This window comes from Macrobrachium rosenbergii, chromosome 6, assembly GCF_040412425.1.
Source record: "Macrobrachium rosenbergii isolate ZJJX-2024 chromosome 6, ASM4041242v1, whole genome shotgun sequence".
In the NCBI taxonomy this organism is placed as follows: Eukaryota; Metazoa; Arthropoda; class Malacostraca; order Decapoda; family Palaemonidae; genus Macrobrachium; species Macrobrachium rosenbergii.
In genome coordinates this window covers 43,396,139-43,423,603 of record NC_089746.1, presented here as the reverse complement: position 1 = coordinate 43,423,603, position 27,465 = coordinate 43,396,139, and the positions used below count along the sequence as shown (strand labels likewise).

Below are 27,465 nucleotides of genomic sequence, written 5' to 3'. Positions count from 1 at the left end.
TTGTCAAGTTTTATAGTCAAGATAAAAAAATATTGATGAATAAAATGAAAAATTTCGGTGCATCCCAAAAAATCTGAAATGACGAAACTTTGTTTGCTTTTGAGCAGCTGGACGAAATATGCGAAGAGGTAATTTGATCCGTCAGAATTTTCCCCATTGGTTTATGTGTGTGTGTTTGTGTGTGTGTGCACACGTGACTTGTAGTGTGTACACACGCGCAAGCGCAGACTCACGTAATTTACATAGCAGTGACTGGGCCTGAAGAGCCTCAGACATTCTAGAGTAGATTGCCAGATTTCATTCCTTGACTGATTGAGTCAGATTGAAGTTATTTTCTGTTATTTCTTGATGATATCAAGTGAATCACTTCTTCATCAATTTACCTTCAAGTTTGAGCAGGTTGATCTGCTTTCATACATTGATCAGTCTGGGTAGTGACCTAGTATAGGCAAAACAGTACTAGGTACTAATGTTAGACCTGGTACAAGGCATTAGTAGAGCACAAGTACGTAAGTTGTACAGTCTTAGCCACACGGTCTGATTTCAAAGACAGTATCAACATCCAAAGTCATCATTCTCTCTTTTAGACTAGATTAGGTTGGCACAGTGATATAATATTGTATTTATTTGCTTTTTTCATTATTTATTGCCCAGTGCTTCTTTCAGTGTGATTATTCACGCCATTTATTCCCATTTTCTTCGGTGTGGTTCAACCTTTATGATCTTGATTTCGAATAAACTAGGGTTTTTAACCATAGATTCCTTGTAATTTTTTATTGTATTAAGTTTTTCATTTCATATATGCCCTTCCAGTTCACTGGTAATATTTTTTTCACAATTTTGTGCTTATTCACTTGGGCCTTTAGGGTGAATTAAAGTGTAATTGTGTATTTTGTTACTCGTAGTGTAATATATATATATATATATATATATATATATATATATATATATATATATATATATATATATATATATATATATATATATAAATTATATATATATATATATATATATATATATATATATATATATATATATATTCATTATAGATATACATGTATATATATATATATATATATATATATATATATATATATATATATATATATATATATATATATATATATATATATATATATATATATCACACGGTAGCAACCAAATTCAAAACTTAAACATAAGTAACGAGAACTAAGGACAAGGGCTTTAAAGAAAGGAATACAGAAAAAAAAGCATTAGATTAGCGTGACTTTGGAAGTTGTTAATGTTTGACAAATGCTACCGATCTTACTTCACAATGCACATTGGTTGATCTCACGAATTTTTGCAGTGTCACGGCGTTCTGCAGAAGTACAGTTGCAATTTTTTGGACACGTTTTTCCTCGTACCTCTTCTCTGTCTTTCAAAGATCACCTACCTCCTCCTTTCGAATTGTTTATACCTTTTTTTTCCTATAGTCAGATAGCTACTCCTATATATTAACCAGTTAATGGCCCCTCCTGACGTTGTTTTTTTAAATGTTTATTTTTAATGAGTTGACTCCCTACGTTGTTTTTTAAAGTGCTTTTTTAATGAGTTGCCTCTCATGTAATATGTAGTCAACTGATATGAGGTCATAATATTTTATCCGGTCCGTTTTATCATTCTCTTTTAATCTCTGTTCATCCGGTGGCGTATTATGTTCAGTGCCACGAAATAACCAGATTTTTTTTTCCTCAGAAAAATTATTCCCATTTTTTCTTTTATCTCAGAAAAATTCCCATTTAATCTTTTTCCTCAGAAAAAAAATTCCCATTTTTTCTTTTCCTCAGAAAAAAAATCGAGGTTTTTTCATTTTCCTCAGAAAAACATTACCATTTTATCTTTTTTCTACAGAAAATAAAGCAATTTATTTTCTTCCTCAGAAAATTTTGCGTGTTTCAGAAAAAAATACCTATTTTCTATTTTTCCTCAGAAAAAACTTTCACAATTTTTTCTCATAGTCAAAGACAACGCTTTTTTCCCCCCTCTGATAACGCACAGTTTTTAAGCAATCGATATTTGCAAATAAGCATCACCCCTATGTCTTTTCTCGTAAGATTACCCGATTGAAAAAAAAAAGATTTTTAGTTTAATATCACAGTTTTTCCACGGTTCTCTTCTCTTAAATGTTTCTCGGGCCAAAGAACTTAATGCAAATTTTGATGTATTCATTACGATGCATCTACACGAGTATGATTTATTTGATTCAACTTTGTCTTGCTGATTGAAACTCTCTCTCTCTCTCTCTCTCTCTCTCTCTCTCTCTCTCTCTCTCTCTCTCTCTCTCTCTCTCTCTCTCTCATTAAACACAAGTTAGCATCATCTGAACTTGAAGGCATGTACCTGAAACTGTGAATATGTAATGTGCATGCAGATATATATATATATATATATATATATATATATATATATATATATATACAGTATATATATATATATATATGTAGACAGTCGTAAACGCCCTTTTGTGGAAGATATTTACTAAGCAAGTGGTAAAAAAGGAACACTTGTATTTTAAGTAGAAAGTAAAAGAATGTTATTTTTGAAGTCACTCACTACTATTATAGCATCAGCTTTCACAGGAGACAAGAGGTGTGACCAAATTCTTTTTGTTTCAGATCTTAGAGGATGTAGACAAATGGGGTATTGATATCTACAGGATATCTGAGCTGTCCAACAGAAAGCCTTTGACTACAGTAACCTACACAATATTCGTGGTTAGTATAATCGTAATCTGTCAAGTATAAATTGTCATTCAGTATCATCAGGAACTGTCAACTATTTGTTGCAATATTCATGTGTATTAGCTGTATTTTTTTATATGGAACATCACAATCGAGGCATGTTTTTTTGGCCATGAACTAATCTAATTGGCTTAAGGTTTTGGGGATGTTTAAAAATAGTAAAGAATAGTTTACTCTTTTAATCTGATTACGTATAAATTCCTTATCTTTAAATATCGAATGTTATATACTGTATATTTTTTCAATCATCATCTCATTCTCGCTAAAGGTTTTGGGATGTTTAAAAATAGTAAAAAAAAAAATATTAAGCTTCTTTATTCTGATTACGTATAATTTCCATATCATCAAATATTAAATATTATTACAGACAGTATATTTTTTCAATCTTATCATTGTCTAATGTTCATTTTTGTTTTCCAGGAACGTGACTTACTGAAGACGTTTAAAATTCCGCCCAAGACTTTCATAACTTTTATGATGACACTGGAAGACCATTACTTGAAGGACGTTCCTTACCACAATTCCTTACACGCTGCTGACGTCACGCAGTCCACCCATGTCCTCCTCAATTCGCCTGCCCTTGAGGTCAGTGGTGGTGAAAGTCTTCACAGAATATTTGATGTTGTTTATACAATATATTTTGCCTGTCTTTATGAAAATTTAAAAGCTGTAAGTCTTAGTGAACTTCTTGTAAATCTGTTCGAGGTTAAACCAGCTCCATTTTCTCTCATAGTTAGTCTTCACAAACTTTCACTTTCTCTTATAGTCAGTGTTCACAAGCCTTTATTTTCCCTTACTCTCATTTTTCACAGTCATCCATTTTCTCTTACAGTTATCACGAACTTCCACTGTCTTACAATCAGTGTTCACAAACCTCCATTTTCTCTTACAGTCATTGGTCACAGACTTCCATTTTCTCTTTGAGTTGGTGTTCACAAACTTCCGTTTTCCCTCACAGTTAAGAGTTCACAAACCTCCAGTTTTTCTTACAGTCATTGGTCACAGACTTCCATTTTCTCTTACAGTTGGTGTTCACAAACTTCCATTTTCACTGATAATTAAGTGTTCACAAACATCCACTTTCCCTTATAGTCAGTTCTCACAAACCTCCATTTACAGTCAGTGTTCACAAATCTCATTTTCTCTTACACTCATTGTTCACAATCTTCCGTTTTCTCTTACAGTCAGTGTTCACAAACCTGGAAATTCTGGCAGCCATTTTCGCAGCTGCCATTCACGATGTGGATCATCCTGGCCTCACCAACCAGTACCTGATAAACTCTTCTTCAGAACTTGCTCTTATGTACAATGATGAGTCAGTGCTCGAGAATCACCACTTGGCTGTTGCCTTCAAGTTGTTGCAGAATCAGGATTGTGATATTTTCGCCAACCTGGCCAAGAAACAGAGGCAGACGCTGCGAAAGATGGTAATCGATATGGTGCTGGCCACAGACATGAGTAAACACATGAGTCTGTTAGCGGATCTCAAGACTATGGTTGAAACCAAGAAGGTTGCGGGGTCGGGAGTCCTACTCCTCGATAACTATACTGACAGGATACAGGTAAAAATGCGACTCTCAGGATGCCTTGCTGTTGAATATGAGCTGCCTTGGATATTTTGGTATCTTCCAGATATAGCCAGTCTTTATATTTACGGATGTCTAATTTTCTTTAATTTTCAGGTGCTACAAAATATGGTGCACTGTGCAGATCTGAGTAACCCCACTAAGCCACTTGAGCTTTATAGGAACTGGGTGTCCTCTATAATGGAGGAATTCTTCCAACAGGGTGACAGGGAGAGAGAACAGGGCATGGACATTTCACCCATGTGTGATAGGCATTCAGCCACAATTGAGAAGTCACAGGTAAGCTTGACATCAGTATGTGATTTCTTTGCGAGGCTGATGGCCTCTTATTTGTTTCAGTGTTATCTTGTGATGAGTAAAAAAGGGTCGTCCATACATTGTAGCATTGAACAGCTGAGTAAAACTAGCCTGCTCTCATGGAAAGTATAACTAATGGCCCATTGAACCTCTTTTCAGGTTGGTTTCATTGATTACATCGTTCATCCACTGTGGGAGACATGGGCAGATCTTGTCCATCCAGACGCACAAGATATTCTCGACACCTTAGAGGAGAACAGAGATTGGTACCAGCGGATGATTCCTCTTTCTCCCTCTTCGTCCTCCAATGACTTGAAAGAGGAAGACTGCCAAGGCGAAGACTCTTTAGAACAGCCCGAAGGGGAACTCTGTGCCGCCGCGGAGCGAATTCAGATCCAATTTACTCTCGAAGACGAAGGCAGTGGACTAGGCGTGCGCGCACCGCCGGGAGACGCTCCCGGCGACGACCCTACAATGTGACCATTGGTAGCCTCCTACTGTAACAAACTCAAGCGCAAAGTGATGAGGTGGCTGCACCTCAAGTGACCAACCCTACAGGAGGTGGGAAAAGCGTTTCATATTCCTCTTCCCATCCTCCGTGCTAGTGGCCTGATCTTTAAATAACTTTTACCTTTGTACCTCATCTCCTGAGATTTTTTCTTAAAATGCCAGGTCGATACTCTGGAATAAATCTGGTATTGTTCTCCAGAAGACAGAGCGTCTCCCTAGTGAAGAATATATATATATATATATACATATATATATATTATGTTGTGCTGACACTCGGGTGTTTCGTTAGTGCAACTCCAAGTGTGGGTCGACGTCGAGAGAAAGGAAGAGCGAGCGAGCGAGAGAGAGAGAGAGAGAGAGAGCGAGAGAGAAAGAAGAACGAGCGAGCGAGCGAAAGAAGAGCGAGAAAGAGTGCGTTTTGCCTCGTGTCCATAGTGCGCGCCACCCTGCAGGTTCAGGGATGTCCGCCTGGGTTAGCCTGAGTTCCCCCAAAAAAAGACTGTGCCGTTTTTGCCCAGCCTCAGCCCGACCCAATCTTGCCCAAGTGTGTGATTCATCATATTTTCTCGTAGTTGAGCTGCTGTAGGTCACAACAGTGAATGAACAGTGCCAAATTGTTCTTATTAAAAATACGGACCTTCATGACACCGTGACTTTTCATTTTATCGAAGTAAAAAGCAAACTAAAAAAAAAGCCAAAAAAAGGAGATTGAAACAAAAACAAGCACAAGTTTGGGAAGTCAATTAATTGTTCTTGCGTGAGGACTGTGGTACATATCAGATGGAGGACAGCTAAAAGCTTAGAAGGGCACAAAACAACTCTCCATGGTGCTTGTCATGGGTTTTTTTTTTTGAGCGTGTAAGGCATTATTAATTCATAATTACTTGCTCTGTCGTTTTATTATTATTATTATCAATTTTTTTGTTTTTTTATGTATCAGGTGCCTGATGGGGTTCCCTGCTCTTGAGTTTCCAAAGCAAGATAAGCTAATAATAATAATGATGATGATAATGATCATAATGATTCATAACGATTAATAAGAAGCCAAAGATAATTTATTGCTTCAGGTTTGTTCTTAGTGGTCTGTGGCAACAGGAAGACCACGAAATACGTGTGCCGTTGTTCTTTTGTTTTTTATTATTGTTTTTATTATATTTACCTCTTTCTCTTTTTATTGGTTACCTGTAAGGTGATGTAAAGTAAGAAGCGAGAGTGTTACAACATATATGGGCAGCGGATCCTATCAGACAGTATCAGTCATTACAAATGATAATTGAAGTTTCCGAGGGAGAACAAAAAAAAAAATAAAAGATAGTTTTGTCGCGCAAAAGAAAAAAATCTAAGCAACTGTACAAACTTCAACCACTGATTTGTAATTTCTGGTTGTGCCAATTTCTTGCAGGGCTGATATAAACTGTAGTGTTTTTTTCTCTCTTAATTATTTCGCAATGTCGTATATATAACAATTTCAGGTTTTTTAATCCTTTTTCTCTTTTTTTTTTAGATGGCTTATTTTGACACTGTCATAGATGTTGGATAAATTTTGCGTATGGTTTAAAAAAAAAATGAGAGTTTTTGAATTAGGTAGAAGTCGTTCGTAGTTTTTCCCCCCCAAATAACAAACACGAGTATCGAGAGCGTACTACGTCGTAGTCTGTCGTAATTCATCAGCTGCTTCGTGTCAGGTCATCGGGCGAAATTCTTGAAGCATAGCGTGAATATTGCAGAACACTCCCAAACGATTATATATGATATGATCACGAAGAGATTGTGATAAAGTGATAATGATGATGGCGATGGAGAAGATGATGATGATGATTAAGAAGATGGTGACCTGTAAAAAAAAAAACGCTCCGTGAGACAGACAGAGAGAGGGAAAGAGAAAGAGAGAATTGTAAATGTACAGTACATATATACATCTATATATATCTTGTATATATGTTGTATATACAGATATATTCGATAAACTTTTATTTCGAGGAACCTGATGTGTGTGATATTCAGGCTATGGTCACAGAAGTGTGCCTATAGTGTATGTGTTGCATAGCCCAGCTTATAAAAAAAAGTGATGATGTAATAAAACCTCTCCCCCACCCTTCTCCCTGGAACCCCACGCCCACCCGCCCACCATCCCAAAACAACTCTACCCACCCCAATTCCAACCCCACACTCCCTCTCCACCCCTTCCCCTTTCCCTCTCCCTTGGGTGCAAGGGGAAACCCCGATATTTAGTTTAGCTGATGTTTCTCGTACTTAACTTGAGAAGTATCTTGTAGGCAGACTTTCGAAGGAAAAAAGAAAAAATAAACTTTTGAACTTTTTTCGTCTTGTTTTTTCGAGATTTTTTGAGACGTTTTCGGAGAGAAAAGGGAAAAAAAGATCCACTAGTTCTTTGCTTGCGTATTCTTTTATTCGTCTCTCTGTAGTATTCCAAAAAAGGTAAATATTCAGTAGAACTTGACTTATTGACGCATTAAGGTCGTATAGACTTTGCAGTGAAGCGAAAATTAATCCTTTGTCAATGGAACACCTGTCTGGACTATATCTTTGTAATGTGTTTCCTAGTAGATGGATTCTCCTAAATGAATACAGTGAAAGGTTCTATAATAATATGGATATATAGATATATATACATAACATTATTTTTATGAAGATAGTAACTATGATGATGATGACAGATGTTTTTCTCTCTCAGACTTCCCTAGGTAATCTCGCTGAGACTTTATTATAGAGTTCGTTCATTTTCTCCCCTTAGAAGAAAACCTCAAAAAAAAAAGATAAAACGAAAAATGGGAAAAAAAGACGAAATTCATCCAGATAGGAATTTGATGAATGGATCCCTTCTGTCATTCACTAGCATACATCTCTCTTAGCTTTCTCTTTTCTGTACGAAGAAATACGATTATACATTTCTGTACGAAACGGGCGAAAAGGAATTAAATTATCTAAGTCAGTCAGGTAAAAAAAAGCCGATACGATTTTACATTTCTGTACGTAACGGGCAAAAAATATAAGCTAAATTATCAAAGTCGATCAGGAGAGAGAGAGAGAATAGGCCTAACCAGGCCTCAGGTTAATTTTTGAATTCACTCGCAACACATTCACTCGTGATTTGAAATTCTTCACATTGTGTAGTCAACTTTTGAGTATTCACATTCAGGTCAATTTTTTTTTCTCAGCTCATTTCATTATAAATATATATATACATATATTTATTAAGGATATTTTTCTATACAAAAAATAATAAAAGTGCTGTCTCGTTTTTCGTTTTCATTGTGATGTTTCATATAGATTATGATGAGTAAGTGCCATATATAATATATCTTAACGCAGAAATGAAAGTAAAAAAAAAAATAAGGTTTATTAAAACAATTTTCATCTTCTTCGACCTCTTTCGAGCATTCGTGAGTAGTGTGCTACAGTTTAGCCAAACGTGCTACAGTTTAGCGGAGCGTTGTGCTCAGTCTAGCACAAAAAGGAGCAATTATTACATTATTATATAGCAATTTTAACCCATCGGTTATGGTCAGTATATTTTTGTCATTGTATCTAGAGTCCAGACTTTTCTCGATTTCCCTTGATGTAAGAGAGAATTTATTTACACATATATTATTTAATATGTGTATGTATATGTATATATATATACAGTAAATGTGTATGTATATATGTATATGCATATATGTACATTATATGTAGGTTTTAATACACAGAGATTAGATATTTTTTCAATGTCAAATACTTCACACTTCTATGTCAAAATTATGAAGGAGTATGTATATATACGTTTTCAACAGTGTAAAATGCTGTATGTGATCACTGCTGTGTGCGCGAATTTTATAGTTTTGTTCTAATCCAAGGTTGTTTTGATCATATATGTGTATATATGTATGTGCAAGCACACACACACATACATACATTGTAATATATATATATATATATATATATATATATATATATATATATATATATATATATATATATATATATATATAGTATATCTTTACAGTATATCTTACATACAGCAGGCAAGAGCAAACATTTATATACAATATTTGTGTGTATGAGTAAGCACACACGTATATACTTACACATATATATTCACATAAATATTTAAATTCAATGCCTTACCGAAGCATTATACTCTCCAATAACCCAGGTTTCATTTTTTCATTGAATTTGCTCATAAATCTTTTTTTTATTGAGTTTATGTTGAAATTGCCAGTCATTGTGAAAAATAAAAAGATTTCTAGGTCTAATGCTTGAACGAAATTAGTCTTCGCTGTTAACGTTGGTATAAAAGGAATGTTACAAAGATTATATCATAAAATCCATGGCTTTTTTTTTATCATCTCTCGAAATTAGTCACGAACACGCAAAGCTAAAATTCTTTCTTTGTGTTGAATGTACTACTTCGTTATCAGACGCTGTTGGTAAAATTTTGAAATTGCGGGAATTGTGTTTTGAAGCTGTCGGTGTATTTGTTTTTGGAGTTTTTACACGCTTCTCCGAGACACTTGTTAATTTTTTTTTTTTTTCACACTCTCCTTGGAGAGGTCAACATGAATACAAAACAAGGAAAAATGACAACAGCAACAAACAAAAAAAAAAAAAACAGTTGGTTTCTTGTTGTACCTTGATCACTTTTAGGTTGTGTTATTGATATTCAGATTATATTTTAAAAAAAATTATGTAAATACATATATATATGTGCATAAATCAATTACAAATTTTATTATGTCCAGTGTTTTGCTTTCTTTTAATTACGACGCGGAAAGTAACTGTGGTTGAAATGAGTCGTGATTTCAGTTCATTTTGTATCCGAATTTGAAAGAAAAAAACGAACTGGTTATATTTTACAGAAAACGAAGTGGTTTATTATTCGTTAGGCTTGGTGACGTCTGAAGTATTTCATGATCGTGGTCACTTTTCACGTACAGAAATTTGTTGATTTATCATTGATTTGTGTTCATGTTCCACATCTACGTCTCGCTCTCCTCGAGACTGACGTAGAAGAGAGAGATTCGTATAAGGGACAGATAAAAGGAACAGATGGATGAAGACCCTCCTTCCCCTTTCATCCACTCACTTTTAGCAGTGGATGCTACTACTGCTACTACTACCACTATTACTATTACTACTACTACGCTGCTGCTGCTATTACCTGTGGCCGACTTTCCTCCACCCAGTGGACGGACGAGTTGCAAGTGTCTCTTGTCGTCCACTGGGACTAAAATAAAACGCTGTACTTCTTATCCGAATGGTATAATGATGATCATTGATAATGATACTCTCTTTTCAATAAGAAAAAAAGAATCTTCTTGGTCGTAAGCAAAATGCGTGGAACTTTGATAACAACAATACCATCATCATCCCTTCCTCTGTATTTGGTTCAAGACGAAAGAGGAGAATTTCTCTCTCGCCAATGTTTTTCATTCAAAGACTAAATGAATTCGTTTGATTATCGTTAGCAAGAGAGTATACATATATATGTATGTATATATATGTATATATATATATATATATATATATATATATATATATATATATATATATATATATATATATATATATATATATATATATATATATATATATATATATATATATCTAAAACGCCCAACCCCCTTTGGAGAGTATTTTGATGCAACAGGCTACATGTAATAATAATAATAATAATAATAATATTAATAATAATAATATTTTTCTTCTCTTCCTCGTGTCCAAGACCCTATGGGTCTATAGTGCCCTCCGACACTGTGGCTGCATCAATATGCTGTTAGAAATCAAGCACATTTCAACCTTGCAACCTGATATACTTTAGTCATGTGTACAGTCTGTTGTGCCTATGTATATATGGGTAATATGAAATCCGTATAAATTATATAATTTTATGTATAATAGCTAGAATTATTTAATAAAATAAACTTTTTGAATAAAAATTGATTGCTTTTGACTCAGCCTTTGACATATATATTTTTTTCAAAAGTGTTCGAGTTACAAAACTGTTATGCTTTCTCTCTCTCTCTCTCTCTCTCTCTCTCTCTCTCTCTCTCTCTCTCTCTCTCTCTCTCTCTCTCATACACAAATCCTTTAAAAAAGATAAATTTCACTGCAAGTCGATCAGAGAGAGGCTATCGAAAAAGACTCTATCTGACTGTTTAAATGACCCGCTATGGCTAGAGAAAGAACTTAAGGGCTTCAAATCAACGTCTTTAAACCAGTTTGAATATAAGCGCTATGTCGTTTCTAAACGTTAAATGGTAGCTATGTTTTGAAAAAAAAAATCTGCCAAAAGGCTGCCATAGGTCACAACACGGCTATTAGTGAGGCCGTCGAGAACCTCGGTAGCTGTAAAGAAACCGAACAGTTATTTGTAAACCTTCGAATGTGACGTTGTTGCCCAGCTAGTTTCTGTGCTTGATCCCAGTGTCCTTGGGCGAGTTGGCGAGACTGTAGCCCCGCCCCCAGGGCCCGAATTAGTTTGCCTAATTCTCCCAGTTCAGGTTCGGCATTCAAGTCTCTGTTTCAGTGGAAACGTTGTTATTGTGGATTATTATTAAGGTTGTGATCTAGTGATGATTGGAATGTTAATCGGTTTAAGGAGACAAGTGAAGAAATGTGACAGCCTAAGCTAGACTGGTAAGAATATTACTTTGTGTTGGTTCTGGTGTTGATAAAGCCAGCTGTATAGTGGCACTGACCCTTGCTTTTAGAGTAGCTTGTTAAATATGTGCCTCATATAACTTCAGAGTAGTTTGAGGTATATTTTTGTTGGTATTGGTGGTGAACCGATTATCCATCTATATAGTCAATTACATATTGGCCTTGGTGTGGAATACCCTAGGTTAGGTAAGCCTTTATGGTACTGTTTTGTTCAGGAGGAATGTTTAGTGTGTGTAAGTCACCAAATCCTAGCCAATGATTTCAACCTCAGTAGTGTAGTAAAAAACTGTATTAGCTCAAGATATTCATGAGTAGTAGTTTCTCAGGCTAAATGCTGAACCCAAATTGAGGCTTGTGAGAAAATGTTTAGGTGAAACCCCCATTTCCCTTGCTCTAACAAAGCTAGCCTATGTTACGGTGGTCTTGGGGACAACACATTCTAGCTTAGTTAAATGTGAACTTGTCCCAGTTTATATTAACCTTTTGTGATCCAAAGCCTTGTTTGGCTTTTGCCCTGGAAAGCTATGGCCCATGATACTTCAGTCATTCAGTGAACTATATTTTCAAGCAGAAGCCACCTCTGTAAGAGACTTGCAATAAATATAAAAGACTAGTTTAGGATTACTGTGTTTAGTTTGCATAATTCAGTAAGCCGCTGCTATAGTTTTTGTCGCAATAGGAATAACAGTACAAGATTAAGAGACTTGAGTAGGCTCTCCTTAGGCTAAACAAAACTTATAGACTTGTTCAAGTCACTCATAAAGTTAGTGGTCCAAGGCATGCCCAGCATTGGACTTATTGACTCAAATGACATTGCCCTATTCCCAACATGATATTCTGAGAACATGAAATCATGGAATTTCTCTTTGTTGTTTTCCATTTTTAACATACCGTAATGAAGTACAGGTATTCAGCTTAACATTAAAATAAATTCACAGGAAGTAATAACAGAGAAAATTACTGTTTCCATAATTGGCGTGCATTGCCACGGACGAATTTTGAGACCCCAGCAAAATCTTCAAGGATAGCAGGTTATGTTAATGAACAATATTTAATTTGTTAAATCAAGCACTGTTACTGTTTTAAACCACATTTTGCTAGTGGCACATGGAGTTTCTTTTTCATAATGCAAAAAATCAAGTTAGGAAATCTCTATTACCTAACTGGGAACTTGATGCAATCCCCAGCTAAGAAAACTATCCTATTTTTACACCACATAAAATAGGCCAGTGTACCCATATGGTAAAAAATGGCTGTGCAGTAATAGAACTGAAGGTTGAGAAAGTATCTCCCAAACTACCACAAAAATCACAGCATTTTGAGAGAAGGCTGTTATTTCTGTTTCAGAGCTCAGATAAGTGTACCTGTATGTTGCAAACTTCTAGGGAAAGTTAGGCCTTTCTCCCTGAGAGATTGTGCTTGTGAAATCAGAGATAGTTATTGCTTGGTCAAGTCAAGATATTATACTGTCATTGTTTTAACAATGGACTGTCAGATTATGCCCCTTTTAGTGATCAGTGTAGTTCAGACAGATCTTATCATCTTGGACATGAAAGGCTAAGCGGACATTAGTTGTTTAAGACCGAATTTCTGTGAACAATTATTTTCTTAAGTGTAATTGTAAGTTTACTTTTGGGAAATTTTGTTGTTTTTAGTATTTATTTTCAATTATTTATTTACTGATTCCTCACCAACAGCCATTTTAACAAAAATGGGATGCTATTTGAGTCACTGCAAGAAAATTTAAAATTGTATAATAAAAAAGACACCATAACCCTAGAATTCCTGTACTTTTGAATGATGATTTTCTTTTCCTCGTTAGGTTTTGAGCCAAGTATTTTTTCTGGTGGTTCGATGATTCAGTTAAGCTGAACATCAAGGGGACATGGTGTGTTACCTAATTTTTTCATTGGTGGATTTCTGTTCTCGATTCCTTGCAACAAATAGCGAAGGAATATCTCACGTTGGGCATCTGAATTTTCAAAGGACATTTATTTCACAGGGCTTTTAAGGCCAAATGATCTTTGGTTTAGATTACAACTGTGCTTTCATCTTGAGCTCCTTTTTCAAATTTTGATTACCTTGGGAACGTAAGCAAGTAATCTGGCTTAATGACAAGTTAATTTCTCACCAAGAACATGGTGCACACAGTTATCCAGACGATATCTCATGATTTGTATTGTTTTTCTTCATCGTTAAGGGACCAACCATTTGTCTTGTGTCGTCTTTCACCAGCACCCCCTCTAACAAAGTAGAGGAACCACAGCGGGAAGTTGTTACTTGTGGATGCGGAAAAGTCTAATCATGGCAATAGCATTGGTAAAATATACTTAAAAACACAAGTGAAACTATAGGAGACACAATATTTTCATGTCTCCAAATTTGTTTTCGAAGGCTTGAGGAGCTTAAGATAACATGAACGGTCTTCATCTGTTTACCCAAATGACAAGTTGAACTTGGTAGCAGAAATGAGTAGAGTTTGCATCACTGCCAGACATTCAAAGCAATTGTTAAAATGCAAATTTGTCTGAATTGAACAGTCGAAACTGATGCATGGTTTGAGAGTTTTATTTGGTACAAAAACAATTAGCCATGTCAGCAACTGTAGCTGATGCTTAGTGGTGTACCAAAAAATCTCCCTAAGGTTGATGACTACCTGCTGGATGGAAACTATCCTGAAACCATATAAGCTAACATGATACACAATTTTCATTACTCTCTTGAGCAGCAGACCAGAAAAATTCCCTCACTTGTGGTTATTTTGAAACGTAACTAGAATGTGCAACAATGAGGACGGGCTAACAATCCACCCCTTTCTTATAAGATGGCTGACATTCTCTCTCTGGTCTCTGCCTTCATTATGACCTCATAACGGTTAAGACTAACCCCTGCTGATACTTAGTTTTACAAGTGAACCCATGGCGTAACTAGCGTTAGTGGCGCCCGAGGCGGACTCTGAAAGTGCTACCCCATTCCCGTGCTAAAAAGGACTAAAGTGGTGAAAATTAAACGCGCATTTTAAGCCTTAATATCTCAATCATTTATTTTATTTCATGAAGCTAAAACAAAAACAACACAGCAGATTTACAACGGAACCCTACTATCTTGGTTAGAAGCGAATTCGCTGATAACAACAAATCCAACTGATTTGTGAGAAACCAGGGTTCCCGTTGTCAAAAATAGCTTACTGTCCAACAGTAGAGTCGATAAATCGCTGTTCAGTGTTCCGATCAGACGAAATACGCTAGAAAATCTAGAATTATAGCAGACCAGACCTGCTCAAAAGATGCCAGAGTGGCCCCCCTCCCCCGCCCTCGACAGGGCCTCCTGGAGATGATCCCCCACCACAGTTACGCCACTGAATGAACCATTGGTACTAGAGAGAGTTTCCTGCTGAAATAGTTTATGGAAGATAGCTAATGAGGATATCTTTCAGTGATGGACTATTTCCTAATTACAGTAGTTTATTCTGAAAGATAAAAAGACCCCAGGAGCCTGCTGCCATCCAGACAAAACCATGTGTCAATAATGACAGGACAAAAAATAAAATGCCATATGATGGTCCTTGTAGGTAAAAGAGGCCTTGTAAATATGTAATTTTTTCTGTATTATTAAAAATTAGTAAACTCTTATAAGCAACAGAGTAAAATGCCCTTAACAATCAAAGGAAGCTTTCCAAGAAAGAGTAGTAATAAAAAAAGATAATTTAAGACAGATATGAGTATTTTAAAAACAGTACGTCAGAAAAGCGAAGGCAATGGTGCTTGCCATTGTAAAATATTAACTCAGCCCTCGTGCACTGTAAAACACTGTCTAGAAGACTGTTCCTCACTTTCACAATACAGTACATGGAAGCTTCTAGAACCTGGCATTGTGACGCTGCATCTTACAGACTGGTTTATTTGAATAAAGTAAGTAAACAGAGGATACTTGTCATGTTTGTGAAAATTGCTGTAAGATAATTTGAGTGGCATCTCAGTAAATTAAAGTTCAGCTTTCCACAAAAATAGTGTGTAGTGGAAATGAAATTAGTGCAATATTTTCTGATACACATCTGCGTGACGTAAAAAACTTTTAAGTAAAATTTTTATTAATGCATTACATGGTCTGACTCAAAATTTACGGAGGAAAAATGCGTAACATTAAAATTCCAGCTAATATATAGTTTTAAAATTAAAATCCAGACTTGTTTTTTGCATGCATTGCATTTAGAACGAGTAGCCTAGATGAGGGATGCATTTAATCTTTTGTTTATCCATTTTGACATAATGTATTTACGCCAGGCTTTCTCCATACAGATTTGGGGATTTGTCTTCACTCCAGTAAATGCACTTTTGCCCGAATTCCTTCTGATGGGATTACGAGAAGCCAACGAAAATGAGGGCGCCTACACGGTTGTACTGAGTAATCTAAAAGCTTCTTTTATACTTGAATGAGAATTCACTAATGCAAGGTATGTCAAGGTGGTAAAGTCTAGTGAGGTTAGATTTATTGGTTCTTTCGTAATTAGCCTCAACATAGTCAAGTTGTAATCACTGACGATTTTGCTCTGGTTTTCCCCAAGTGAGGTGAACGTAAGTGGAGTTCTCCCTCCATTCTCTTCCGTTGAGCAGTTTCTGCCAAAATTTCTCTGAGTCTAGATCGTCATTTGTGCCCTTTCTCAGATTTTCCGTGCCTTCCTCCTGGTGTTTGTTCTGTTACCTCTTTACCTATGTGTTCAAACCACATCAGTCTTAAACACTTTGGGCACCACTTCTCAGGCCTCCAGCCGCAATTCTAGCATTTTACCTAGATTAGTACTGTATAGGCCTTATCAGCCATCATGAATTTTTTGCTGTTTGCTAATAGGGTCTTCTTATTTACTAGTAATCTAGCAATCTTTTTACACTTCGCCCAGGCTGATGTTGCTCTTGTTTTGTAATATTGCCTACTCAGTACCAGCATCAAGTCCTAGTATCTTCTCCAACCTTCCCAATACAATAAAATGTCTTACCTTACCTATGGTCTCCCGTTCCACCACAGTATGGGTCTCCTCCTGCCCCTCCTCCTCCGCCTCGTCTGCCTGCCTTTGACATATTTTGGGTTTCTAAAATCCGTTATTCCCTGTTCGTTTCATTTGTTACACTGGATGCTTAGTTTTTAGTTCACAATTATCCACTGCAATTATACTTACACGTACTTTGACAACTCCATCTTCCCTTTTGCTATCTACCATCTACCAAAAGCAATGTTTTGCTCAATTTGACCTTCGACTCCCTTCTTACTCATTCTTCGTTCATTAAACATTTCTGCAGTCAAGTAAAACAGCTACCAGGGATCTATATTTCTGCAATATCTTTTAGTTTTTTCATTACTACAACAAACAATAAAATACTGTGGGGTTTTTGAAGGACGTCCCTTCTACCTGCCACTGCCTTCACTCAGATTTTGTTAGGTGTAGTGAGATATCTAGTTTAATAAGTCCTTTCTTCTGGCCAATACTGTGAGAGTTAAAAACGCTAGGAACGTAAATTTCAGTGTTGTGGTTGAAACTATTTACTAATTATCAAGAGTAGCCTAATAATTACGAGTCCTTCCAATACCCTCAGCTCTCGTAATGACCATCTAATTGCTTGTCTTGGTTCCCTGTCAGATTCATTTATGAACTCAAAACATATGAGATAACCTCTTCTGTTCACACGATACACGTCTCGCAAAGTTGCCTCAGTGTAAGAATGAGGCGCCTCTGTTGTCGATTTGTCTGGTATGAAGCCTAACTGAGAATTGCTGATTTTAACCGTTGTCCTTTAGCTGTGCTCCAGTATTAACTTTCTCTACGCTTTTCATGCTTTAGTGTGTTCCCTGTTACCTATAGAATGGTTTCGAATACTTTTTTTTCTCACTCTGTCATATTTTTATATATCCTATTCAGTTCATCAGTGATGGGATCATCGCTGCTATTCGTAAATCATCTGTTAGGTTTGGGGTGCCAGGGGCTTCTACACTTTTCATCTTCTCAAAGTTCTCCCTACCTGGTTCTGATGCCACTTTTTCTATTGCTTCCAGTTGCCACAAACATCTAGTTCATATTTTCTTCGTGTAGTTCCGAATACTGCCTCATGATTGCATTATTCTTCTCTTAACTTTTGTACACTTTGCGAGCTTCAGTTTTATCTCCAACTAAACTAATTCACCTTGCTATCCAGAATCATTTTTCTTCCTTGAGCATTGTTGAATTCTGAAACGATTCGTGTAAAATATTGTTTTCTGCTCTTGTCTCCTGCTTTTCAACGTCCCTCGTGTACCTCTGTTGCCTCGCTAACCTTTTGCCTAAACCTTCTGTCCGAAACCGAGAAGGCTTTCTTCTTCTTATACTCTAGTTGCCGATTGTGCATCTCGGCTTAACTGCAATGTTTCTCCCTCTTTCTCCATATACCTTCCCCTGTGTTACAAGATACTTTGGCTGCTGCCTTTTTGTTTGCCTTCTCTCACTAGTTTACACCTTCGCCTTTCCGTCCCAATTTGATATAGCTTTATCCTAATCCCATCTTTTACCTCTTCCTTTTTCAGTTTTCATGTCCTATAATTATTTTGATTCTTACTACATCATCTTTCTTTGCGGTGTTATGAACTTGGCCCACAGCCATCTGTGTTGTGTTAGGAATGCCTCACCGAGATTCAAACTTGGGCATCAGGGAGAAATGAGGTCAGAGCTTACCCACTATGCCACAACGAAGGATAAGAGTTTATCTCAGCTCGTAAATACATAAATCTGTTAAAGCCAGATGCATTTACTAGAGCTGAAACGTAACGTAATGTTATTTTAATTTTTTAGAGGTTTTCTAATTTTTTTTTAAAGTTTCCCTCCCAAAAGAAATATGTATATAAAATATACTGGGCATTTTCACAAGTAACGGCTATGAACACTTCTGGGTTACGCAATGCGTTTGGATCAGACTTTTACTGAAATCCTAGAAAATCCAAATAGGAAATAGAATGACTTAACTTCTCCCTTCCAATACCCAGCTTCGAATCCAAGTGAGGCAGAAAAATGAGGTTAGCGCCGAATCTCCAAGCTACAACTAGGGATTTGAATTTACATCAGCTTACTTGTATGTACATCTGTCAAAGTCGGATGCATTAAAATACATGAATTTATTAGTCATATTTACCAGAGCTATGGATATAGTGTTATATAATGACTTAAACTTCCCAGTTCTCTAGTATTGCTGAGTATGATTTTAACTGAAATTCATAATTCTGAATAAGAGATGAAATGAGGAATTTCTCTACTCAACCACAGAGCTTCACACCTGGTCCAGAAGGGGAAATGAGGTCACCATGCCCACTATATCTCAACCAAGGATAAGAAAATGCCTCCTATCATATTTACATATGCATGTCGAAGTCAGATGTTTACCAGAGTTGAAATAGACCCATCTTCACTTTCGTAAGGTAATGCATAGCATTTTTTTTTAGTTTTTGGCTGAAATATACATAATTTCTGCTGGTTATATTCATCACATCTATTGAAAATGAATGGTAGTGATATGAACTCTTAATTTCTTGATTTCCTAATATTTTCGAAGGAATTTGCACTGGAATTCTTCAGTCTCCCCTTCTTGAGCTCTGAACTTTGGTCAGGTTTCGTATGACCCTGTAAATTCATCCGTTGTGGCATGGTGGGTAAGCCCTGACCTCATTAATCTACCCTGACCAAGTTCGATCAGAAAGGGAATGAGAAAGCGATTCCGTGTCCTATGCGGATTTGCTAGGATTCCGGTGAAAGTGTAGCCAATGAAATTAGCAAATCGAGAACATGCCTCATTGCATGCCATTGCATTTCCACAGATGTGTTGAGTGTGACCAGTAATAATAGATCTGTATTTCAGCCAAAACATGAAAAATGCTTAACATTACCTTACGAGAGTGAGGGTGAATCTGTTTGAGCTCTTGTCAATGCACATGATTGCGACAGCATGTGTATTTGAGGGCTAGGATTAAATCTTATCTTCGTTGTGGCATAGGGTATGTGCTGACCCTATTTCTCCCTCTGGTCGGAATCGAAAGCTTGGCAAGGGAAAGAACAAATTCTTAGTTTCAATTAATATTTGGGTTTTATTGAATTTCAGATAAAATCGTATACATCAGTAATAAGTAATAGAGAAGTTTAATTCATTGTACGGCCATTCTATTGCCATAATTCTTAGTGTGACTGGTTGATTTCATGTAATGCATATGGGCTGTGCTATGTAAATGTAAATTGCGATGGAATCTCTCCATTCTCATATTCCTTGTAGTTTTGGCCCTAATTTCTATTTCGTCTAAGTCCTTATCCATGTTCTTGTTCACGTAGTTTTCATCATCCTTCTTCATCTCTGTTGCAACCGTTCTCATCATTTGCCCTAAACATCTGTATCCATACCTTGAAGCTACTTCAGTTGTCATCAGCTTTTTTATTGAAGTTCTTCAGAATCATCACGGTTTCCTTCAGCCCGAGTCTCCACTACAAAGATCATCTTTATAAATGTCTTAAATTTTGCTGTTTATTTTTTTCTTATTGTAACTTATACCCTCTGAAAACCAATGTAATAATCCAGTATATTAAGATAACAAGAGTGTACTACTTCCTCAAAATGAATTGATGGAGATCGAGAAAATCCCATTTTAGTAGATCAATAATCCTTTGTTCTTAAGGCACAACCTTGAACATCTTTGACATCAATTGTTATATCTTGATGACACTGAAAAAGCCATACAGCATGACAACAGACACACTTGGCAACTGTCCTAGAGGCTGCGGTCTTTCCTCCTTCCTTCTTAATTGCTGTAATCATTGTTTTACTTGAAATTTTTGTTTATAGTTTTTCTCTGTTGCAGCATCTCCCTGTCTGTCTTCATTACACTAGCAATTAAATTAGGTTGTTTATTGCATCATTTTTTCCCCATCGTATATGGTTTTAATTTTACCTCTTGGTTTCTTTTCCATGTCGTCATCTTTTATTTTCTCACCATAGCTATGTTGTTCAATTCTCAAGTGATTAACATTCCACCTGGACTTTATCTTATTCCACCTTGTCCGGTTACTGAATGCATTTCCCCACTGTAAACATTATTCTACCTAGACTTTAATCTTATTCCACCTTGTCAGGTTACTGAATGCATTTCCTCACTGTATACTACCGTTGTATTTTATAAAAGCTCATTAGTATTATTCTACCTGGACTTTAATCTTATTCCACCTTGTTAGGTTACTGAATGCATTTCCCCACTATATACTACTGTTGTATTTTATAAAAGCTCCAGTAATCTTAACCCCCTTACTTGTTGTTATCACTTAGCTCCTGTAATCTTACTGTTTCAACTTGTCAGGTTAATGAGCCAATTTTCCCCCACTGTATATTACTGTTATATTTTACCTAAGCTTCAGTAATTTCCTACTTGTCAGGTTATTGAATGCTTCACTGTTCCCTAATGTCGTTCATTCTCCGTCTCGTCCATTTGTACACTTGATATTTTTTCGTCACCATTTCAATTTTCTCCTGTACATTTCATCTGTGGCAGCAAGTGCTCCTTGGTAGCTATATGGTATATTAGCTACTATTGTACATTTTTGGCGTTATATACAATAAACCAACCTTCAATTTTTTGGTATGTTCTCCTACTGTCTTTCTCTTCAACTGGATTTACATTTTTGGTGTTGTATACATTACACCAACCTCCCATTTTTTGGTTTACTCTCCTACTCTTTCTAAAAATATGAGTTCAAGGTCTCCCATTTTTTTGTTGTTGGACAACATTGCCCCAAATTTTTGGTAGTCTTCAAAAAGTATTCTATATTCTTTTTTGTACTTATGGCGGTGATCTATATTCTCACTCCTTTTTTGGGGGGGGAGGGAAGACCAACATTTCTCCCAACTTCATTCTGACCCATTCTCCTATTGTAATTTGTAATTTCTTCACATAATATAACACTAAGTACTACTTTTTTTCTGTTTTTAGTACTTGCAGTTCTTTTATATTCTCTACTGACAGCAATACATTGACTGTCTTGCAGGATAAGTTGAAACACGTATTGATATTTTATCTTCAAGGATTAAAACAGAACTTGCAGTTCTTTTATATTCTCTATTGACAGCAATACACTGACTGGGATAAGTTGAAACACGTATTGATATTTTATCTTCAAGGATTAAAACAGAACTTGCAGTTCTTTTATATTCTCCGTTGACAGCAATACATTGATTGGGATAAGTTGAAACACGTATTGATATTTTATCTTCAAGGATAAGTATGGAAAAAGCATGGCAAGGAAAACTTGGATATAATTCATATCACTTTAATAATAAAATTCAGCCTTAGTAATTACATCATTAAATATATGTGAACATACTTCTTCAGCAATGATATGATGACAACATTTGATGTAAAATAAATAAGAGTATTACTTCCTTTGTTCAAAACTCAACAAACATTTTAGCCTAGTTAGATGTAGTTTTCACAGTCGTCAAATGAAACCAAGAGACTCCTCTTTAAACTGGAACAAAACCTAGATGTAGATGCCTTGCATATCCAGTCAAGGTAATAGACGCTTGGCATACCATCACAGACGAGATACGGCACCTTTAATCACTTCAGGCTCACATAATGCCACAGATCAACTGCAAAACAAAAAAAAATGTCCATTAGCTTAAAGTCAATTTGAACTAGAAAATAGTACTAACTGCAACTTTTTTTTTTTTCTTTACAGATTGTAAGATGCACCCAGTACTTCATGATTACCCTGAATAAAATACATCTCCCACAACAGCCTATTGTTTCTTCACTGGTGCATTATTAGAGGGCATGCCAGACAGATGCGTAAATATCACATACACTGGGACCAACAACTGCTTTTCAAGGATACACAATTTATAAAGTCAAAGTTAAGAGAGGAAATAAGTCTTAAATGGAACAAACTCTCTCCAGGCTGCTTGCAACACGCAGCTAGACAGTGTAGACCCAGTGACAAGGCATCAACTTTTGAAAAACAAGATCAGGAATTACCCTCATTGTGATCAATACTGCATGGGTTACCAGGACATCACTGTGATCAAATAATACATGGGTTACACCTGAAATGTATATATACAGTAAAACACTTTACATAATACAGACCTCATACTTCTAGTGAAGAAATGCAATTTATGTAACCTGCAGCTTTCAAAAGTGTAGACTTTCAAAAACTTCTGTTGCCGATAATGAAGACTATGAATGTATGACAAGTTTGAAAAATATCTTGTCTGTTTCTTAGTAGCTAAAAGTGTCCCTCCAAATGAACTTTGTGGAGAGCTACTACAATTAAAATGAAGAACAGTAGAACGCTGCTTTAGACTCTTCCAATTGAGTCAATGAGAATTTCTTTCCCATATGAAGATGACTGCCCTCTGCTATAGCAACTCTACTCAACTTCTCAGATAAACATGCAGCTGAATTGAAGACTGGCTCTGAATCTTGATTGAAGGTGTCCCTGCTACAGATTTTTCATATTCAAGACGAAAGGTTATAACAATTCTTGTGGTACTCCTGTATAAAAATGTGACACAGGAGATTCTTGAGGAGGAGCATTCATCATTACTACTTAAGCTAGCCTTCAATACAGATTAGAACTCTTCCAAGGAGAAACAATGAAGAACGTATCTTGAACAATTTATCTTTCAAGTTGAGAGACAAGTTTTTAAAAACTGCTTCAGACAATATAAGAACTGGACGAGACTGCAATAGTTTGAATTTCATTCAAATGATAAATCTTTCTAATAGTCATCTTCATCGTAGCTCATGCTGTAACTATTAATCTTTGAAAGCATATTTTAACCTTGGTGTATTGCATCAGGGAAGAGTAACTGAAGCATGGACCATTTTCCTTCAACCAGTTCTGCAACACATGTACTACTAACTCTTCTGCAATTCACTGAAGTGCACTGCCGGAGTTACGAAATGAAAACAGCAACATAGATTTCAATTACAAACAATATACGTACATAGATTATTTCAATTACAAACAATATACGTACAAAAGTCTATACAGCATCTCTCAAATACAACAGGGCAATGGAATCATGTTTCATAAAAATCCAATGAATTCAATGAAAAGATTTATCACATTCACCTGTGGAATCAACTCCATGATCTTCAAAGACAATTGGAAAATTAGAAATGCATAATTTTTTGGTAACTTCACCAATCAGAAGTGATATTCTCAATCTCTGCGTGGGAGTTTTAGGCTGTAAGATTAGAACTGCTGCAAAACTTAATTTAAGGACAGCTCTCCAATTCAGCTTCTTCACAGCTGTTCTCATTACATGAACATAACAATCTATTTCGATCTTCTCCACTTCAGCCTTAAGGATCTTTCACCCCTGAAGTTCTATTCAGTCAAGATGCATCAACTGCAGCATGGAGCACTCCCTTGAAGATGAAGACTATAACAGTTATTTACTGTCTCATATTTAGGGTAAAGGTACCTTACCCTATGACTTCTCTGCTTCAATCAAGATAAAAATTGCAGCATGGAGAATTTCCTTCTGGATTCACTGAAGACTGTGTAACAGATGTACAGCAGCCCAACTCTACTGCAATTCAGCCGAGGGTAGTCTTGAATTTGACAGTTTAGCTAAACTAAACATGGAAACAAGTAAAATCAAGATGAACCCATTAATGGGTATGATGTAGCTCTCCCCATGAGCCAACAGGATGGACTATCTTTCAATAGCTAAACTAAACATGGAAAGAAGTAAAATCAAGAAGAATGCATTAATGGGTATGATGTAGCTCTCCCCATGAGCCAACAGGATGGACTATCTTTCAATAGCTAAACTAAACATGGAAAGAAGTAAAATCAAGAAGAATGCATTAATGGGTATGATGCAGCTCTCCCCATGAGCCAACAGGATGGACTATCTTTCAATAGCTAAACTAAACATGGAAAGAAGTAAAATCAAGAAGAATGCATTAATGGGTATGATGTAGCTCTCCTCATGAGCCAACAGGAGATGGACTATCTTTCATTTCTTAAAGGCACCTTCATTCAAATTGAGACAGTCAAATTATTACAGCCTCCTTCAGTCAAAATTTTTTTCAGTCAGATTGTTTAAAGCTTCCTGCAGTCAAAAGTTAAGAATTTAGACACTTCAAAAAACTACTCCAATCAGCTGAAGGTCGAGAACAATTTATCTTGTAGAATTACGACTGCACCAGTGAAACTCCAGACAAATGACAGCTAAACTGACAGCTCTCCAACCAGTTAACATCACATTGTTGCAGTTCATCTTGTAACATATCAAAAGCCATTCAATAATGCCTACAGATCTTCCAATAATTAGTTGCTGTATACAGTTGTTCAAACATACTGAACCTCTCCACTTCAGCTGAGGGCAGAATCTGGAATGTTTATCCTCTTCCAATAATTAGTTGCTGTATACAGTTGTTCAAACATACTGAACCTCTCCACTTCAGCTGAGGGCAGAATCTGGAATGTTTATCCTCAAGTTCTACTTCAGTCAAACATGACAATCTGCAAGTTTCTTGAATGAGATGAAGACTGTAAAATTATACAGGTACAGCACTTTCCTTGTAAAATTATACAGGTACAGCACTTTCACAGCACTTTCCTTGCAATTAGCTGCCACTTCTGAAGATACCTTGACGTTCATCTATGGAATTATGACTTTTGTCTATGGAATACCACTTTAGCCAAAATGATAGCTATCATAAGTACAATATGTGATGCAGCTCTCTACACAGCCAACAATGTCTGGGGCAAGCAGTCATCACTGAAATTCAGTCATGATCACAACTGCTGCATGGAAATTTCAAAGATCACAGTAACGGTTATGAAACAGCTTTCCTGTAATAATGCAACTTGCCAAATCTGCCTGAAGGAGCAAGAGATCATTTCTAGTGAAACTCCTTCATTCCAAAGTAGTTCAATCAGGATTATGCTCTCTCTCTACTACAGTAACTTTTCCAATCAGCTGTAATTTCTTCTTTATAGTTTGACTGCTTGAAAGATGAAAGCTGGCACTGTGCATTTCATCCCTTCCTGTAACAATGAAGGCTTTATATAAACAAAACTCTCCAATTCAACAATACCACTAAACATGGACATAACATCTCTCCAGTAAAGTAGCTCCTCTCTACTTTAAATAATGGACAGCATGTTCACATTTGGAGTTCTACCTCAGTCATGATGAAAACTGCATCATGGATGAACAATGTGTTACAAACAACTTCTCCAATTCAGCTGATGGAAAATGGAATCCTGAATATTCGTCAATACAGTCTTGGACTTTGAGCTGGAGATTTTGTTAATGTATGTACACCTCCAACTCAGTTGAAATAACAGGGAACCTTTGCCTTTGGAATAACAAAAAGCCTCCTTTAATGATGAGGATGCAGATTATCAACTCTTCCTGCCTGCTGACGGATACCAGCATCACTCCTTCAATGAAGATGGCTGCAAAACTTGAACAAAACTTGAACTTTAGAACAGATGGACTGTGTTACACATTCTGCTGATCTGTTACACATTCTGCTGAAGAGTTGACCATTCATCATCGCCGTTAAAAGAAAGCTTCCTTCAGTTTATGTAAATAACAATCTGCAAGTCATTAAAATGAAAAACAATACTGTACTCCTGCAGTATATAATCTCCAACATCTGTCATCTGTTGAGCTGAAGCCTGCAATGCAAGTTGTGTTCTTCAATAAACCAGAAGGAAAGTAGCATTAACTAGATGTCCCAAAAGCATTTTTCAAAATTTTTTTTCTTATAAAATGAAAAAAATTTAAATTATTGCAGTTATTTGTGAATTAGCCCTTCCTTGCTGTAATGTAAATACATGAGCTCAAACAAGCGTTCTCAATATTTTTCGTAGGGAGTAACTTGACTCCTTATAACATAGGGTAACCATCCCAAGTTTGACTCTTAATGCCAGTGTCACTTTCTCTGCACACCAAACAGAGAATTATCATCATCTCCTCACACAGCTGGTAGAAAGACACAAACGACAATTTTCACCTGTATGGTACTTTAAAGCTGCCTTGCAGAGTCCACATACTATCTGGAATATTGTAGCAGCATCCACCCAAGCAGTCTCATTGCAAACCTTTGTTACCAATGGTTATGAAGAGATGAATGGGTTGATAACTACAGGTCTTCAAAATTATCTCCATTACCTCCATCAGTGTGGGATGTAAAATACTTGAAGCTAAGCAGAAGATATTGAATTGTCCAAGGGATGGAATTGAGTGAGGGTACAATGCAAGCAGAGGAAAGCTGCTGGGAGGAGATTACCAGAGTCGTTACTTAGCAAGTACCCTCACTCAATTCCATCCCTTGGACAATTCAATATCTTCTGCTTAGCTTCAAGTATTTTACATCCCACACTGATGGAGATAATTTTGAAGACCTGTAGTTATCAACCCATTCATCTCTTCATAACCACTTGAAAGGAAATGATATCTATAAACCTGAATAGGTAGAGAAGAATCTTGAATAAAAGTTCCATTTTCATGTAAGATGCAAGATTCTCTAGCCTAAACTGCACAATCAGAAGGATTAGTAATTGGAGAATACACCCAATATCTTAACAGAGCTCAAGGTCCGGGACCTTCCATTCATCTGCA

General features: G+C 36.2%; 2 protein-coding genes and 1 long non-coding RNA gene across 26 annotated transcripts in view; 2 read left to right on the top strand and 1 right to left on the bottom strand.

Annotated features, from left to right (window-relative positions):
• dnc (phosphodiesterase dunce) overlaps positions 1 to 8,419 on the top strand; it is an 878,593-nt gene extending 870,174 nt beyond the window's left edge. For 15 of the 21 annotated variants that reach the window (XM_067105656.1, XM_067105655.1, XM_067105654.1 and 12 more), the window contains 6 exons: positions 108 to 128; positions 2,640 to 2,738; positions 3,186 to 3,350; positions 3,950 to 4,327; positions 4,448 to 4,630; positions 4,808 to 8,419. In XM_067105656.1, coding sequence (XP_066961757.1) covers positions 108 to 128; positions 2,640 to 2,738; positions 3,186 to 3,350; positions 3,950 to 4,327; positions 4,448 to 4,630; positions 4,808 to 5,128 — 1,167 coding nt within the window. In that variant the 3' untranslated portion in view covers positions 5,129 to 8,419. The remainder of the gene's footprint in view (positions 1 to 107; positions 129 to 2,639; positions 2,739 to 3,185; positions 3,351 to 3,949; positions 4,328 to 4,447; positions 4,631 to 4,807) is intronic. The other 6 variants (XM_067105658.1, XM_067105653.1, XM_067105647.1 and 3 more) reach the window with 1 other exon arrangement.
• A 3,031-nt stretch (positions 8,420 to 11,450) lies between these two features.
• LOC136839500 (uncharacterized) lies at positions 11,451 to 26,748 on the top strand. Of its 3 annotated transcripts, none has more exons than XR_010853357.1 (4): positions 11,451 to 11,797; positions 16,120 to 16,274; positions 22,551 to 25,166; positions 25,250 to 26,748. It is a non-coding gene; the product is annotated as an uncharacterized lncRNA (long non-coding RNA). The 3 variants fall into 3 exon arrangements; XR_010853356.1 differs by having other exon boundaries at positions 22,551 to 25,395; positions 25,426 to 26,748; XR_010853355.1 differs by having other exon boundaries at positions 11,529 to 11,797; positions 22,551 to 26,748.
• The window catches only part of Nurf-38 (Inorganic pyrophosphatase Nurf-38), a 60,178-nt gene continuing 54,838 nt past the window's right edge, over positions 22,126 to 27,465 (bottom strand). For both annotated transcript variants that reach the window (XM_067105644.1, XM_067105643.1), the window contains exon 7: positions 22,126 to 22,461. In XM_067105644.1, coding sequence (XP_066961745.1) covers positions 22,430 to 22,461 — 32 coding nt within the window. In that variant the 3' untranslated portion in view covers positions 22,126 to 22,429. The remainder of the gene's footprint in view (positions 22,462 to 27,465) is intronic.